The sequence below is a fragment of the Arachis hypogaea genome, chromosome 12 (genome assembly GCF_003086295.3).
Source record: "Arachis hypogaea cultivar Tifrunner chromosome 12, arahy.Tifrunner.gnm2.J5K5, whole genome shotgun sequence".
Classification (NCBI taxonomy): Eukaryota; Viridiplantae; Streptophyta; class Magnoliopsida; order Fabales; family Fabaceae; genus Arachis; species Arachis hypogaea.
This window is the reverse complement of record NC_092047.1, coordinates 110973037-110991379: the sequence shown is the minus strand read 5'-3', so window position 1 is coordinate 110991379 and position 18343 is coordinate 110973037. Positions and strand designations below refer to the sequence as shown.

Genomic DNA, 18343 nt, shown 5'->3' with positions numbered 1-18343 from the left:
ATTCGGATTTATACATACCCATAAATATAGAGATGACAAAAATTAGGAATATGGCTAATTATTGAGTCAAAGAGTTACCTTGAAGCCTCAATAATAATCGAAACTCAAAAGTTGAATACTTTCTTCACTAAGTAGGTTGAAGCTCCATGATTTAGGGTTGTGATAAAAAAAATTTGAATGAATAAAATAGAGAAGAGAAGGAGAAGGAATTAAGATGAAAGAAGTGGGTTTAATGATAGTGTGTGATTGCAAAAAGAAGAGATGAGAAGATGGGAGAGATGAATGAGAAGGAAGGGAAGAGGAGAAGAGGGTTTTAGGTTTTGTTGGAAGGAAATAAAAGAAAGTGAAAGAAGGAAAGGGGGGACGGGAGTCAGCGACAGATGGGGGGAGAAGGGAAGAAAATTTAAGTGGGGGCATGTGCCCCCCACGTGCTTTCCATCCCCTTTTTTTTTCCTCTCTCTTCGGTTATAACATTCTCTCCCCCTTAAGAAATTCAGTCCCCGAATTTTGAATTCATATACGGTGATAAGTGTGATAGTTACCTTCAGACTCAAACAAATACGGATATTTGTCGCGCATAGCGTCCTCCACTTCCCAAGTTGCTTCTTCTATTGAATGATTCTTCCAAACAACTTTCACAGATGCTATCTCTTTAGAACGTAGTTTCTTTACTTGGCGATCAATTATAGTCACCGGTTCCTCTTCAAATGATAAATCTTCCTTTAGCTCTATGGCTTGTGGTGCAAGCACATGTGATGGGTCGCGAAGGTATTTGCGCAACATTGATACATGAAAGACTGGATGAATCATATACAACTCAGGCGGCAATGCCAAGCGGTAAGCAACTGCACCTATTCTGTCCAGTATCTCAAATGGACCAATGTATCGAGGACTAAGCTTGCCTCTTTTCCCAAACCTCATCACTCCCTTCATAGGCGACACTCTTAGAAATACCTGATCGCCCACTGAAAACTCTAAGTTACGCCTTCTGTTATCAACATAAGCCTTCTGCCTACTTTGAGCTGCTAATAAACGTTCTCTTATTATGCAAACCTTCTCAACCGCATCTTGTACCAAATTTGGCCCCAAAAGCTTAACCTCACCAACCTCAAACCACCCAATAGGTGACCTGCATCTTCTCCCATAAAGAGCCTCAAATGGTGCCATTTGAATGCTGGTTTGATAACTATTATTATAAGAGAACTCGATCAAAGGTAGATAGCTGTCCCAATTCCCACCAAAATCTAGAACACAACACCTTAACATGTCTTCCAATATCTGGATCGTCCTCTCTGATTGCCCATCGGTTTGAGGGTGAAAAGCTGTGCTAAGATCTAGACGAGTTCCTAACGCTTTTTGAAAAGATTTCCAAAAATGAGAGGTGAACTGGGACCCGCGATCTGAAATAATGGACACTGGAATTCCATGTAGCTTAACTATCTCATCAACATAAAGTTGAGCATACCGAGCTGCACTGAAAGTTGTTTTCACCGGAAGAAAGTGAGCTGACTTCGTCATTCTATCCACAATTACCCAAATTGAATCAAAACCTTTAAAACTACGAGGTAAACCTGTTACAAAATCCATTGTAATCCTTTCCCACTTCCATTCAGGTATCTCAATCTGTTGTAATAACCCAGCAGGTCTTTGATGTTCAGCTTTAACTTGTTGGCAAGTTAAGCAATGAGAAACAAAAACTCCTATGTCTTTCTTCATGCCTTCCCACCAAAACAATTGTTTCAAATCTTGATACATCTTATTAGAGCCTGGATGAACGGTATACTTAGAATTGTGAGCCTCCTCCAAAATAGCTTTCTTCAAGTCGGGGTTATCTGGCACACATAAGCGTTGACCACAACGCAAAACATCTTGATCAAGAGAAAAGTCTGAGTTCCTCCCATTGCGAACATCTTCCATAAGCTTTCTTAGTTTTGGATCATCACCTTGTGCAACCTTGATCTGTTCTATTAGGGAAGATTGAGCTTGAACATGTGCTAAGAAAACTCCTGATTCTCCAAGGTCAAATTGAATTCCACCGGCCTCCAATTGATGGACTTCTTCAACAATTGGTCTCCTTCCAAAAGTGATATGGGCCAAGCTACCCATAGATTTTCTACTGAGGGCATCTGCTACAATATTTGCCTTTCCAGGATGATACAAAATGGTACAATCGTAATCTTTTAGCAACTCCATCCATCTCCGTTGCCTCAAATTTAAATCCTTCTGTTGAAATATATACTTCAAACTCTTGTGATCCGTATAGATCTCACAGGTCTCACCATAAAGGTAGTGTCTCCAAATCTTTAAAGCAAAGACAACCGCTGCCATTTCTAGGTCATGAGTTGGATAATTCTGCTCATGCTTCTTGGGTTGTCGCGAGGCATAGGCAATAACGCGGCCATGCTACATTAATACACAACCGAGTCCTATCCGAGATGCATCGCAAAAGACTGAGAATCCTCCGGACCCAGAAGGTAAAACAAGAACTGGTGCTGAGGTTAGACAAGCCTTAAGTGTCTGAAAACTTTCCTCACAAGCTTCTGACCATTGAAACTTCACATTCTTCTGAGTTAACTTGGTTAATGGTGCCGAAATTCTCGAGAAGTCCTTGATGAATCGCCGATAGTAACCGGCCAACCCTAGAAAGCTACGAATTTCTGTCACTGTAGTAGGCCTTGGCCACTTTTGAACGGCTTCAACCTTCTTTGGATCCACCATGATTCCATCTTTTGATACCACATGCCCCAAGAATGTCACTTGATCAAGCCAAAACTCACATTTAGAAAACTTAGCATACAGCTTGTGATCCTTTAAGGTTTGTAACACAATCCTCAAATGATACTCATGCTCCGCAGCACTTTTCGAATACACCAAGATGTCATCAATGAAGACGATAACAAAACGATCTAAGAAAGGTTTGAAAACTCGGTTCATCAGATCCATGAAAGCTGCAGGCGCATTTGTCAGACCAAAGGACATTACTAAGAACTCATAATGGCCATAGCGAGTACGAAAAGCAGTTTTCGGAATGTCTTCCTCTTTTATCTTCAATTGATGGTACCCTGAACGCAAGTCAATTTTTGAGAAACAGGTAGCTCCTTGAAGTTGATCGAACAAATCATCAATCCTTGGCAATGGATACTTGTTGCGAACAGTTATCTTATTGAGCTGACGATAATCCACACATAGTCGCATCGTTCCATCCTTCTTCTTTACGAATAGAACAGGAGCTCCCCACGGAGAAGTGCTAGGACGAATGAATCCTTTCTCTAGCATGTCTTCCAATTGAACTTTTAATTCTCGTAACTCAGTTGGAGCCATACGATAGGGAGGAATGGACACAGGTTGGACTCCCGGAGCCAATTCTATGGAAAACTCAACTTCACGGTCAGGCGGCATTCCCAGTAGCTCATCAGGGAACACGTCAGGGAATTCTCTAACAATCGGAACCTGATCAAGACTAGGCACTTCGGCATCAACATCTCTAACAACTGCCAGAAATCCTTGGTTTCCCTTATCCATCAATTGCATAGCACTCATAGATGAGATGATGCTAGCTAAAGTGGGACAGTCATCACCCTTAAAAACAAAAGGTGAGATATCCGGTATGTCAAACTTCACAGTTTTAGAGTAACAGCCCACATCAGCATGACAAGCTGCTAACCAATCCATGCCTAAGATGACATCAATATCTTCCATTGGTTCTAAAAGGATCAAATCAGCTAAGGTTTCAACGGTATTAATTCTAACAACACAAGACCGAAATACAACTCGAACCATCGTGGATACTCCAAGTGGAGTGCCAACATGAAATGGGTGGGATAACAGTTCAGGTTGTTTATCGAAACGAGATGAAAGATGTGGAGATACATATGAATAATGAGAACCGGTATCAAATAACACTCGAGCATCTAAAGAACAAACTTGTAAAGTACCTGCCACCACAGCATTAGAAGCTTGAGCATCTTGACGTGTTAAAGCATACACACGTGTCTGACCTCTTCCTCTTTGGCTCCCTCCTCTGTTATAAGTCTGACCCCTGCCACCTGCTCCTCTGCCACTAGGACCAGAAGAATTTCGAATAGACATAGATGAAGATGATGGCATTAGTGTTGTAGGACGTGCAATACCTGGAGCAAAGCCTCCTCTAGGATTTGGACAATCCCTCCTAATATGACCAGATTGACCACAACCAAAACATGCACCAGTAGCCTTGAAACATATATCGGAATGGTAACTCCCACACTGAAGACAATAGGGCTGAGCTGGCCTTGTCTGATTTGAACCCTGTGCACTAGATTGAGAGGTGCTCTTAACAAAAGGTCTGGGATTCGAAACACTCATGGGAGCAGATCCAGAAGAAGCAACCCCACCAAAAGATGCTTGAGGACGAGCTCGATACCCCGAATAACCTTGCTGATTAGTTTGACCATGATGAGACTGAAATCCTCCTAAACTAGATCCACCAGAAAATTGTCCCTTCATCTTGGGCTTCTTACCAACATCCTTAAAAGCATTTCTCTCCGCTATCCCAGCTTCAATTCCATAGGCAGAGTTTAGGACATCCTTAAAAGATATGCGTCCGACTTCAGGCATAAGAGTAGTGAACATAGGTTCTGCCAATCCACGAACGAAACGACGAACTTTCATCTCTTCTGAATTCACCAAGTACGGAGCACTCTTAGAAAGTCTAGTAAACTCCTTAGCATACTCAGTCACTGTCATATTCTCTTGCCTTAATCTTTCAAAGGCAATTGCATCTTCTGCTTGCTTATTAGCTGGATAAAATCGAGCAAGAAACTCTTCAGTAAACTCTTCCCAAGAAGGAGGAGGAAGTCCAGCTGCTTCTTTGCTCTCAAGAAGAGACTCATACCAATATCTTGCTGAACCACGCAAGTTGTAGGATACTAACTCAACAGCCCATTCTTTGGTGCACTTGAGAGCTCGAATAGCTTTCTTTGCATCCTCTAGATATTGTTGTGGATCTTCATCCAATGAATCTCCATTGAAAGTGGACGAATTCAACTTCAAATACTTTTCAATTGGCGGCTCTTGATCCCCAAACAATTGATGAACCCTATGAGGCTGAGGATTTGGCGCATTAGGAAGTCTCGCTTCACCCCTATTTTGATTTGTTAGAACCTGTAACACCGCATTAAGAGTTTGATTCATTCCCCTCAATTCAGCTGCTAAGTCTGGTTGAGCCTCTCTTACTGCAGGGTTCTCTTGAACTCTCTCGTGGGGTATCTCTCCTTCGCGCCTATCAGCTATCCTTTGGCTTCTTGGCCTTTGTCGAAGCGCTCCAAGTGGCGGAGAAACTGCCCTATTGGATTCAGCAGTATCAGGAGCATTAACAGCTCCACCACGTCTTTTCTTAGGTGGCATCTTCCACCTATTGAGTAAATAAAGCGATTGGATAACCAACGACATATGTATATGGATTTCAAAGACAATAGGACAGATAGAAAGAATTATGAGACCAAAAGATTGAGGACGACTTCCTATAGGCCTCTAGTAACATCACACTTTGTGAAAATGGGCCGGCTTCCATTTGCACAATTGTGATCTTACTAAAGGACACTTGCTCCATATTACACAGGAAAACCTAAGGCTCTAATACCACTTTGTCATGACCCGAACCAAGCCATGACCGGCGCTCAAGGGACAAGTCCCTCAGCAAGCCAAACGACCAAATTTTCAGAAAAACGGACAGAATCTCCTCTGTTTCTAGGACCTTACCAACGTAAATATTAACTCCCTGTATTAATAATAAACCTCCATTTCCAAGACAACAACAACAACATACTCCAAATTATATCCACAACTAAATATATCCAAAATACGCATCATATATATATCAAGTTGATAACTAGAGTATATAGTTAAAACCATAAGTCTTACATAACCAAATCATAATCACTACCTAAACAGTTCAAGATTCAAAATAACATAACCCACACGAGGATCCTGCCTGTGACATATGGAGCATTGACATAATCTAGATTTTGAGCAAAAGTTCCATTACATAATTACTTAGCCCTTAGAAAGAAGAAGGGCTCACCAAAATGACTAAGATCTACTGAGGGGCAGGTGGAATGGAACCTGGAATGACTCCTGTATCTGAAAAACATGGGAATATAATAGGGTGAGTTTTGCAACTCAGTGAGCAGACATTACATCTATAACCCACACGAGACAATACAGAGTTTACCTTGAAAATTATATTTCTTTTCAGAGATGAGAAATTCATATTAATTAATTATACAAACATTAGATAAATAGTTAAGCGGATGAACTGAAATGGTAGTTCTCATTCTAGAAGTCAAATCAAATCAAATATTACACACCTAGGGCGGCTCCACCTCTAAGGGTAGCCCTTTCCTCTAGTGTGCCCGTACGGTATAACAGATCCAACGTGTGGCCTACACGTTAGGCTAGCAACGCCCCTGCTAGCTGAGGTCTGAGCCAGATGCATCTAGGTTAACGTCATAACCGCCGTTAACTACGGTTTTCTAGTCAGAGTCTCCCAAACCAATCCAAACCAAATCACTTATAAAAATCTCTAGTGCTTGTAACATACTACTAAATTTCATAGCAAATCAATATATATAGGATTGCATACTAAAATTTAATTAAAATTTACATAAGGTCAAATAAGAAAACATTTATACTTTACAAAATATATAAATATCGTCTCGTGTGTATTTTTATAAAATTATAAGTTTCACAAATCAATATTTATTTTCAAAAATTCAGAAATCACAATAATAAAATATTTTCAAACTTCAAAATTAATGATTCAACATAGATATTGATAATAATATATTTAAAAACAATTATAGATATAATATCCACTCACAACTTGATTTCAAGGAACCAGAAGCAACTCTGAGCGCGTCAACGAGCTACCAAATGATGTCCAATAATTCTACAACTCTAGAAATATGACAATAATGATATTTGTGAGCTACTAATATTGTCAATTAACATAATCTTACTCACTTTGACAAAAGCCCCAAATTTTCTAACCCTAATAACCCTAATTCGGATTTATACATACCCATAAATATAGAGATGACAAAAATTAGGAATATGGCTAATTATTGAGTCAAAGAGTTACCTTGAAGTCTCAATAATAATCGAAACTCAAAAGTTGAATACTTTCTTCACTAAGTAGGTTGAAGCTCCATGATTTAGGGTTGTGATAAAAGAAATTTGAATGAATAAAATAGAGAAGAGAAGGAGAAGGAATTAAGATGAAAGAAGTGGGTTTAATGATAGTGTGTGATTGCAAAAAGAAGAGATGAGAAGATGGGAGAGATGAATGAGAAGGAAGGGAAGAGGAGAAGAGGGTTTTAGGTTTTGTTGGAAGGAAATAAAAGAAAGTGAAAGAAGGAAAGGGGGACGGGAGTCATCGACAGATGGGGGGAGAAGGGAAGAAAATTTAAGTGGGGGCATGTGCCCCCCACGTGCTTTCCATCCCTTTTTTTTTCCTCTCTCTTCGGTTATAACACATACCATTTAAACTACATATATAAGTCTCTTATCACTATTCCTTCACATAACATCAAATTTAGCACAAAAAATTTATTTTCGAACTGCACATCTTAAACTTACTCAATAGAGCATCATTCTTTTAGAGCAGAACGATTAGATATAATGGCCATGCAATGAGAATCTAATGATCAGGTATGACAAAAAAAAAATCACAACATGCATCATACATTCATACTTCCTCAAATACCATATACCTAATGATAACCTAAATTGAATATTGGAATAGAAAAAGATCTTCACAATTTTAGCAACTATAGACGAAATTGATGACAAATTAGGATGAAACTGTATTAAATGTAAAAAGTGTCAGAAGAAAGCATATATAAAAAAAGAAACAACTACATTTGTGGCACATGTAATCAAATTAAACACCACAATATCCAACAATAAGGTAACTCTATATACTTTTCATAATCTCATCTATCAAATTATTAGTTGTTAGCCCAATACTTATTTTAGGTTCAGAATTCAATTAAAGGTTTTAGATCAAAGTGTTACAACATTTTTTGTACTATTTGATGGCGACGCAAAAAATTTATTGGGCACAACTGCTTTAAATCTAATAACATTTCAGAAAAATAATGACATTGAAGCACCACCCCATCAAGAGATTAAGGAGAAAGAAAACCATACAAATTCAAGACACATCTTTAGAAGAAGAACATACATACAAAGATGGAACCAAATAAGCATCAAATTCAACAATTCATAAAGAACATATCTTCACAAGAACCTACGACAAAAAGAAGAAAGCACCAACTCTAACAACCAACAAAAAAAGGAGGACGAGCGTCACATAAGATGACTAAGTCCATCAACTAAAACAAATGCAAAAATCAAACCACCAAATAAAAATGTTACTTTGTACAACTCCAACATCCAAATCTTTTGTACTACAAATTATTTAAAATAAAATACTTTTTAAATTTAACTTCAATTTATACGTATTTAATTTATTTCTACAAAACATAACAATTTTTAATATTTATTATATACTATCATTAATTTACCGTGCCGCGCATCGCGCGAGTCTCATTCTAGTTTTGTTTTAAATTCAATTAAGTGTATAAAACATCCATGCTGAAGAAACAATGACAGTTTCTCGAGCCGGACTATTGAATTTCTAATAAGAAAGTGCAAATAATGGTGGTGAAGACTGAAAAGACTGCCATTGTTTACACAACCAATCAGGCAAGCAGTAATCCACACACTGCAATCCTAAACCAGTAATAAACAACTACGACTAATTATTTTGGAGAGGAATAGGTTGTCTACCAGGCCATGATTCTATCTTTTTGAAATACTTGGGGGGAACAACTCCATCAAAACCTTCTGTCAAGATCACCTTGTTGTCAGAAATGAAAAGCTTCATACCTTCTGCAATAAGATTGCAAAAGGAATATATCTTTAGTTACTATTAATAACAAACAACTAAGAAGTTCAGCATTTTAAGAATTATGTTTGGAATATTATCATACCCTCCAATGCTTTTCTAACATCTAAAAAGATCAGAACATTTACATCTCGCCTCATACCTGGGAATCAAAATGGAAAACTAGGTAAGAAACAAGGACAAAACTAAGTAAATCAAACTTAACTAGAAATGGTTGAATACAAGGGAATAACTAAAACTAAAGGGATGCTAGATGTAGTTATTCAATAGAAAAGATATCCTCAAGAAATTGAGTAAAATAGTCCAAGCAAGTACTTTAATATCCATAAAAATATCTCATGTTACCCTGATTGCTAAGAGATTTCCATAAAAATATTTACTATCAAAATAATAATTTAGTGACTTATTTTTTTGAGTACATGGAAATTATATTAAACTTTTAAGAAAATTAATCTTACATTATCACTAAATAAATGGCATCATAACCTTAATTAATTTGTTGGTGTAGAAGAGGGGTGAATTGGGAAATCATAGTTAGCAAAATTATGAGTTAGTTGAGGAATGTGTTGAAACCAACTTCTTTGTAGATGAAAGAGTAACTGAAGTTCTTCTTCCTTTGCTTCAGCTTCTCACTTGATGACCAAGGATCCTCAATGTTTCCTCACCAATGGGGATATTGAAGCTAATATATTTGTATATATGAATGTATTTTTCTACAATTAATAAATCCAATACTATAACATGCATTTTACAAATGTATTTCCATCTTAGTTCTATTGTTTTAAACTTAAGTTTTAGCCGGTCACAAAATAATACAAGATTGAAAATTTTAAGACTAAAATTAAGGGTAACATTCCTCAATGTTCTTAATCTTATTATATAGAAATGAAAAATATTGTGGCAATAAATTAAGGGTAACACCCTTTAACGGTATGGTTTCAACTTTCAACACAAATTTAGTTTAAATTGGTCAAATTGTTTGATTAACATATATAATTTAGATTTTTCTTTCTTTTTTTTCTTAACCATTTGGAGGTATACGCCTTACGGTAGTCTATCTGCCTATCTGGATTTTTATTTATTAGCACTTTTAATTTTAGACTCTCATATAATAACTACCTCTAATTGTATATTCGTAAACCAAAATTGCCTAAGCTTATATCAAATATTGTTTGTTATTTACTTACTAATACATCAATACTAAGCCAAATTAAATATTTGGAAGCATTAAGATCTTGATATGCTTGCAAGACCCTCATTTCGTGCTTAATGGGTCGTCGTAGTTTTCAATAATATTTTCCAAAATTGATTTATAGCGAATGGTGGCAATCTTTTTAACCATTCCTTGATTTATAAGGCTCATTAGGTGACCAAGAACACTCATCAAGAAAATGATGGAAGAATCAACGGACATTTATATATGTATACATTCCATCCTCTTGAACTCTATTTTAGTATGACTATATATTTGGCAGAACTTGATTTGCCCGACTTACACGTTCATTCTATGTTCCACTAACGACTTGAGAATTCCATTGTGGAAAGACCAAAGTTCTATGTTCCACTTTGATTGTCGTGGCTTTCAAGTTGTAGAAAATGACACTAATTAGTAGCCTTGTTCCACTTTCCCTGAGGCTTTAAGTTGTGGAATAATAATTGAAGAATACATACCTTGATCATTAATTCATCAAACACCTTGTAACTCCAATGGCTATATCATGCACTTGCATTATTATTTTGATGTTAGTGCCACTTGTCTTTGTTGGCATCACCACCAATGCTGGAACTCACAAATTGTCACCCTTGGATCAAGAAGCCAATGCTATGCTTTCAATTAGTAAAGAGTTGTGGAGTAACCAACATAAGAATGTCTCAAACCGTTGCAACTGGCCCGGAGTCAACTGCAACAAAGCTGGAAGTATAACATTGCTTTCACCTCCAACTCCAAGTAATTTCACCCTCGAGTTCATGACACAACTCTGCTTTTTGAAACTAAACTTTTCAGTGTTTCAAAATCTAGTCCATCTAGATCTCAGTGAAATGGGGTTATGTGAGTTCCCTAAACTAAGTGGTCTCAAGAAGCTACAACATCTCAACCTATCATACAACTATTTAGGAGGTGAGCTTCCTTTTACATTATTGGAAAATCTAACTCAACTTCTTGTGTTGGACATTTCTAACAATTATATTATTAGTGGTACAATTCCACAAGAACTAATCAAACTGGAGAGACTTGTCACGTTGGACTTGAGTGCCAACGCGTTCAGCGAAGGCATTCCATTGATCTTGGGTCAAATGAACAGCCTCACACACATGAAACTTTCCAATAATCTCCTGTATGGGGATCTTCCTTTCACACTGGCAAATCTAACTCAACTTCTTGTGTTGGACCTTTCCCAAAACAAACTTAGTGGCTTCATTCCTCATGAAATAGGGAAATTAACAAATTTATTAACCTTAGACCTGAGTTCAAATTTCTTGTCTGGTCCAATTCCTGAGCAAATCGGGTACTTGACCCGTTTGGAAGTGCTCACCATCGGATCCAACAGGATAGATGGTTGTATCCCCAAAGAAATAGAGCTTTTGTTGCATCTAGAAGGTTTAAATCTTTCTTATAATGCTATTTCTGGTGTTATCCCATCTTCTATCTTTATTCACTCTAGTTATGTGGATCTCAGCCATAACAATTTAAGTGGAAGCATTCCTTCTCAATTTGGAAACCTTTCATATTTAGACGTTCGTTACAATAATCTTTGTATCAAAAATAGAAAGGAACTTGAGTTTGTTATTCCATTCTGTTATCTGGATTACAATTCCTTTCTTGACAACGAATATTATGACTGCGATGGTCATTTAAACGACCATCATAATAAGCATTTTCGCCGATCACTGGTTTTGGTCATAATCGTGGTCTGCGTTACCATTTCATTGGGTTCTGTTGGGATTGGAATATGCATTTTCCGTGCCAGGCATCATGGCAAGCTTGAAAATAAGGCCACAAAAAATGGAGACTTGTTCTCCATTTGGAACTATGATGGCAAAATTGCATTTGAGGACATCATTCAAGCCACAGAGGACTTTGATATCAGATATTGCATTGGAACCGGTGCTTATGGTAGCGTCTACGAAGCGCGACTTCCAAGTGGCAAAACTGTTGCATTGAAGAAGCTTCACAAAACAGAATCAGAAAATCCATCCTATTACAAGAGCTTCTGCAATGAAGTTGAGGTCTTGACAGAGATTCGCCACCGCAACATCATTAGGCTTTATGGCTATTGTTTGCATAACAGATGCATGTTTTTGGTGTACGAATACTTGGAAAGAGGAAGCTTGTTCTGTAACTTGGCCAACGAGATGGAAGCACAAGAGTTGAAGTGGAGCAAGAGGGTGAATATCATCAAAGGGACAGCTTATGCTCTTGCTCACATGCATCATCACTGTCCTTCTCCTATTGTTCATCGAGATGTCAGCAGCAATAATGTTCTGCTGAATTCAGAGTTAGAAGCTTGTGTCTCAGATTTCGGCACAGCAAGACTTCTTGATCCTGATTCATCTAACCAAACTCTTCTAGTTGGCACTTATGGATATATTGCTCCAGGTAATTTCTAATTCTAATTATCCGAATAAATCACTGTCCTCATCATCATTTATGTAACTCTCTATGGTTGTTTTTGTTGTAGAACTGGCATACACCATGAGTGTGACTACAAAATGTGATGTTTATAGTTTCGGAGTGGTGGCATTAGAAACAATGATGGGTCATCACCCAGGAGAATTCATGTCCACTCTGACAAAGCCATCTACTCAACAATTATTGGTGAAAGATGTGTTGGATCCGCGGATTCCACTTCCGAAATCTCGGAAAGATACGCAAGATGTTGTGCATGTTGTAAAGCTAGCATTAGCATGCCTCTCCTCTGACCCAAAATCCAGACCATCAATGCAGGATGTGGCTAATGAGCTTTCAGCTTCCAAGGCTTCAATGAATTCTTCTTTTTTTGATGTCTCAATCTACCAATTGATGCATTAGCATGTCATATGATTGTATTTTAGTAGCATATATACGCAGCATTGCAAGTTGTATGTTTTAGTGAGTCACAAAATAATGCAACACTTGAACTTTTGGGCATATAACTAAATATGACATCCCTCAATGTTCTAATCTACAGGTTGAGCAGTATCGTTTCAATTTAGTTTATATTGGTCAAATTGTTTGATTTATATTATTTCAAAAGCTAAGCAAATTTCTTTTGTTTTTTATTATTACTATCGTGAGGTATTTTGCAATCCTATTTGGAAATTTTCTTGACTAACTAACTAGTTTTTGACCCGTTGACCCAACTTAAAAGAGCCGAAAGAGTTCAACAATTGAGAGAGCCTCAACATTCCCCCCAACGTATAACTTAATTGAATTTCCTTAGTTTTACAAAACAAAAATATTTTCTATTATGGAAAGCATTATTTAAAGTCATATTAACCCTTTTTAGTTCTATAGTATTATATAATATGTAATTACCTCTAATTACATTCGTACACCAAAACTATCTTCGCTCTTGTACAAATATTCCTTCTTATTTATTTAATAATATAATATAAAAATACTAAGTCAAACTAAATATTTGGAGCATTAAAACGTCGTTTAAAAAAATATAATATAGAACATCATTATTTAGATGCAACTTACATAGCTTCACTAGACGTACACTGAGGTTAAGATCTTGAACTCCTTCCTTGGGAGACCACATTTCGTGCTTAATGGGTCGTCAATCGTCATAGTTTTCAACAATATTTTCCAAAATGATATATAGTGAAAGATGATGATAGTTAACCATTCATTATACCTTATTAGGTGACCAAGAACTCTTCAAGAAAATGATGGAAGGATAATAGTTAACCATTCATTACAAGCCTTTATATTTTTCAATATATTCTTAGACTTCTAACTTTTTAATATTATGCCACGTTAATTTAAATAATTAATGGACATAATTTATTTATTATTTATTTAATTGAATTATTTTTTAATTATTTTTTTTATTTTTTATGTGTCTCATTATTATAACTTAAATTTTTTTTTATTTTCCTTCTCACTTTTATAATATTTATTTTCTTCAAGTTACTCTATAATTTTTATATTCTCTTACTCCTTACTTTTATAAAAAATAATGTTATATGCCTTCAATGCTAATATTATTTCTCTTTAATATGCATAAACATAATTTATTTTCTTCTTTTCTATTCACTCATTCTTATGTTTATTATATAAAATTATAACTTAAAATTCTTCTTCATTTTCCTTCTCACTCTTATAACATTTTTTTAGGTTACTATATATTTTTCATATTCTCTTACTTTTTATTTTTATATAGGATTCTATATGGTTTCAATGTTAATGTTATTTTTTTTTAATAGACATAAATTGAGTAATAAACATAATTCATCATCTTCTTTCATACTCACTCTTTCTTATGTTTATTATATAAATCAATATTCACTTCACACATCTTTTTTATCTCCTTTTTTCACATAATATCATGCCTCTTATTATTTTTTTCTCTATTCTTACTAATATTTTACACGAGTATTTGAAGAATTTGGTTGATGACTACAACTCTTTTTTTTTAATTTGCTAAATATGTGTATTAGGTGATAAATTTCTAAAATACTAGACTTTTATAATTTCTTTTTAGTTTTTTCATTTTTAGTTTAATTGTATTCATTTGATAAATTACTAAAACACTAGACTTTTACAATTTCTTTTTAGTTTTTTCATTTTTGGTTTGATTGCGTTCATTAATTATATCGTTCATATATCATTCTTTTTTTGTTTTTAACAATTTATATTTTCTATATTATTTAGTTGTAATATTGTTGAAAATACATGGTATTATCGCAAGTCATAAAAAATAAAATTAGAACATTTAATATTAATTTCAACTATATATCATGTCCTTTATAATTTTATTATAGTTTTTTATTTTTGGTCTAATTATATTCATTAGTTATATCATCTATATATCGTTTTTTTTTTCTTTTCAATAATTTATATTTTTTAATATCATTTAATTATAATATTTATGAAAATACATCATATTATTGTGAAACATGAAAAACAAAATAAAAAAATTGAATGTTAATTTTAACTATTAAAACATTATACTCAAACTTGTATTTTATCTAATAATTTTATATTTGTACTATAGTATTTAAATATAATCTAAAAAACAAAACTGACTGTTTAAAAATAAAAATAATAATAATATAAAATTAAATAAATAAATTTAAATTAAATATTTTTGTAATTTCATTTAAAGTCCAATTTATATATACATTTTTTAATTTTATAATAATTAAATTTTAAATTAATTTATATATTTTATAAAATGTATATCCATTTTATTCCCGGGAATGCCTGAGTCTAAAGCTAGTATTAATTATTAGTCATTCTCTTAAGTGGTTGCGAAGGAACCTAGCAACTTCTCCAACCATATTTTCTATATGTGTCACATTCTCACCGTTTCTTTCAATCAACTAATACAAGTTTAATAACCAACTTGGGTTGGTCGAGTGGTCAGCTCACTCGTCCGCTCTTGTGCATACAGCAACTCATTGGCCAGCGGCAGACCCTTAAATGGAGCTTAGATGTCTTTAACCTGTCGGGTTGGGGAATACCGTTTGGGTAAACCAAAAAAAAAAAAAACTAATACAAGTTTAACGACAAATAATGAAATGGTACACACATGTCATCTTTTCTTATCTTTTAGACATATTCGGGACGAAAACAATTCCTGAAACCCACTTACAGCATGGCACTTACAAAAATATACTCCAAATCTTACAAATTCAGCAATAGACACTTTTATTCATCAAAAACAATATTCGAGTATACTTTGATATTTACGCTCTTTTACATGTACTTCTGTCCACTCCAAACTCTTTCATATATATTTTTGTTCATTTACTCCTTATTATATATGTGCAACAACAATTAAGAGAATAGAGTGAAATTTAGATACACACATGACAAACTCAGGTTGCATTTTACTTGCATTAATGAAGCTTATCTTTGTTGACACTTTGTTTGCCTTAGTCCTCCTAAGTCCTAACCGTTATGAGTGCCAACACCATGGTGGCAGCATCAAATTCCTCGAACGAGGAACAAAAGGCCTTGCTCCATAGTGGGTGGACAGAAGGTCGCGACATCTCAAAACATTGTAACTGGACTGGTATTGTGTGCAATGACGCTGGAAGTGTCATAGAGATTTCAACAAGGCTTTATTTTTTTATCCCTCCATCTGAATTGAGGAACTTCAATTTTACTGCATTCCCCAATTTGATCCGTCTAGAACTTACTGGTTTGGAACTCAAGGGAACCATTCCCAGTGAAATAAGCACTCTTACAAAGCTTATGTATCTTGATCTCTCTTCTAACTATCTTGAAGGTGAGTTGCCTACTTCAATTTCAAATCTCACTCAACTTAAGTTAATTAATGTTGCTAGCAATTTTCTTAGAGGTGTTATTCCTTCCACTTTTGGCCAGTTGAAGTGTTTGGCTCAACTTTCTCTTCACTCAAACAATCTTGAAGGCCACATTCCCGAAAGGCTAGGGTACTTAAAGCATTTAGAGCAGTTAACTCTGTCAAATAACTCACTGAATTGTTCAATCCCTTCTACCTTTTGACAACTTGAGGATTTGGAATCTTTGTCCCTTGATTCAAACCATATTGAAGGTCCCATCCCTGTAGAATTTGAGAACCTGTTCCATTTGAAAGCTTTAGACCTTTCCAATAACAATATTTCTGGTGTTATACCATCTGGGATTGGACAACTCTCTAGGCTTTCAACTTTAGATATTTCCAACAATAGCCTTAAGGGACCAATTCCATTTGGTATTCTAAATCATTGCAGTTATGTGCAGCTAAGTAACAACCTTTTAAGTGGACATATTCCTTCTCAAATTGGCAATCTTTCTTACCTAGACCTCAGTAATAATAGCCTCTCAGGAAGCATACCAGAGGGACTCCATTCCGTTCCATATCTCAATATATCTTACAATTCCTTTGTTCCAGATACACACTTTTGTGGTTTTCCAAGTGAAGCACTGATTGGTAATAAGCAGTCACCCTCTTGCTCTTCTCCATATAGTACCATAGCACTAGTTTCCCTTGCTGCCTTGAATTACCTCTTCATTACAACAGTGTTCATATGGCTTGGAATCAGTGTCTTCTGTCCCCTCCAAAGAGAGTACGGATTTGAGGAAAGAAGCAAGAATGGGGATATCTTCTCAATTTGGAACTATGATGGTAAAATTGCATTTAAAGACATAATCAAAGCCACAGAAGACTTTGATATAAGGTATTGCATTGGAACAGGTGCTTATGGAAGTGTCTACAAAGCACAGCTTCCTAGTGGCAGAAATGTTGCACTAAAGAAACTTCACAATACAGAGTCTGAAAATCCATCATTTTACAAGAGTTTTAGCAATGAGGTCAAGGTCTTGACAGAAATTCGCCACCGCAACATCATTAGGCTTTATGGTTTTTGTTTGCACAACAGCTGTATGTTTTTGATGTATGAGTATATGGAAAAGGGAAGCTTGTTCTATAACCTAGCCATTGATGAAGAAGCTCAAGAGTTGAATTGGAGTAAGAGAGTAAACATTATCAATGGGACTGCATTTGCTCTCACTCATATGCACCATCATTGCACTCCACCCATTGTCCATCGAGATGTAACTAGTACCAATGTTTTGTTGACTTCAAATTTAGAAGCTTGTCTATTAGATTTTGGTACAGCTAAACTACTTTCTTCTGATTCATCTAATCAAACTCTATTAGCTGGCACTCCCGGATACGTTGCTCCAGGTAAAAGGTAGTTTTATTCTCTTATTTATTTATTATTGAAATATCATTAGTAACCTATTTAATGTTTGGATATATTGTAGAACTGGCTTACAGCATCAACGTGACAACAAAATGTGATGTTTATAGCTTTGGAGTGGTGACTTTGGAAACAATAATGGGAGAACATCCTAAGGAACTACTTTCCAATATGTCAAAACCATCTCCAAAGATCATGATCAAAGATGTATTGGATTCACGTATCCCATTGCCCTTTCTTCGAAAAGACATGCGGGATATTGTACTTGTTCTAACATTAACATTGGCATGCTTGCATCCCAACCCAAAATCAAGACCTTCAATACAGGACATAGCTAATGAGCTTTTGTTTTCAAAGTCGCCATTGCTTTGGCATTTTGATGGTATTTCAATTCACCAACTTGTGAATCAAGAAATATACGCAATAGGTAAAAATTAGGAGGTTTTTTAATCATATTTTCTTATGTGATTGCCCTAATTTTATGTATGAAAGCCATCTTCTGTTTTGTTTTCA

General features: G+C 35.5%; 3 protein-coding genes across 3 annotated transcripts; 2 read left to right on the top strand and 1 right to left on the bottom strand.

Moving 5' to 3' along the window:
- Positions 1 to 2403: 2403 nt before the first annotated feature.
- LOC140176868 (uncharacterized) lies at positions 2404 to 5430 on the bottom strand. The gene has a single exon (XM_072208424.1). The coding sequence runs from the start codon at positions 5428 to 5430 to the stop codon at positions 2404 to 2406; it is 3027 nt and encodes a 1008-aa protein (XP_072064525.1).
- Positions 5431 to 10444: 5014 nt separating this feature from the next.
- On the top strand, positions 10445 to 13167 carry LOC112728257 (LRR receptor-like serine/threonine-protein kinase GSO1). The gene is made up of 2 exons (XM_025778320.3): positions 10445 to 12548; positions 12631 to 13167. Exons 1-2 carry the CDS (start codon positions 10658 to 10660, stop codon positions 12978 to 12980), a joined length of 2241 nt encoding a protein of 746 aa, XP_025634105.1. The 5' UTR covers positions 10445 to 10657; the 3' UTR covers positions 12981 to 13167.
- A 3693-nt stretch (positions 13168 to 16860) lies between these two features.
- On the top strand, positions 16861 to 18268 carry LOC112728255 (MDIS1-interacting receptor like kinase 2-like). Its single transcript, XM_072208423.1, has 3 exons — positions 16861 to 16864; positions 17020 to 17814; positions 17895 to 18268. Exons 1-3 carry the CDS (start codon positions 16861 to 16863, stop codon positions 18266 to 18268), a joined length of 1173 nt encoding a protein of 390 aa, XP_072064524.1.
- Positions 18269 to 18343: the final 75 nt, after the last annotated feature.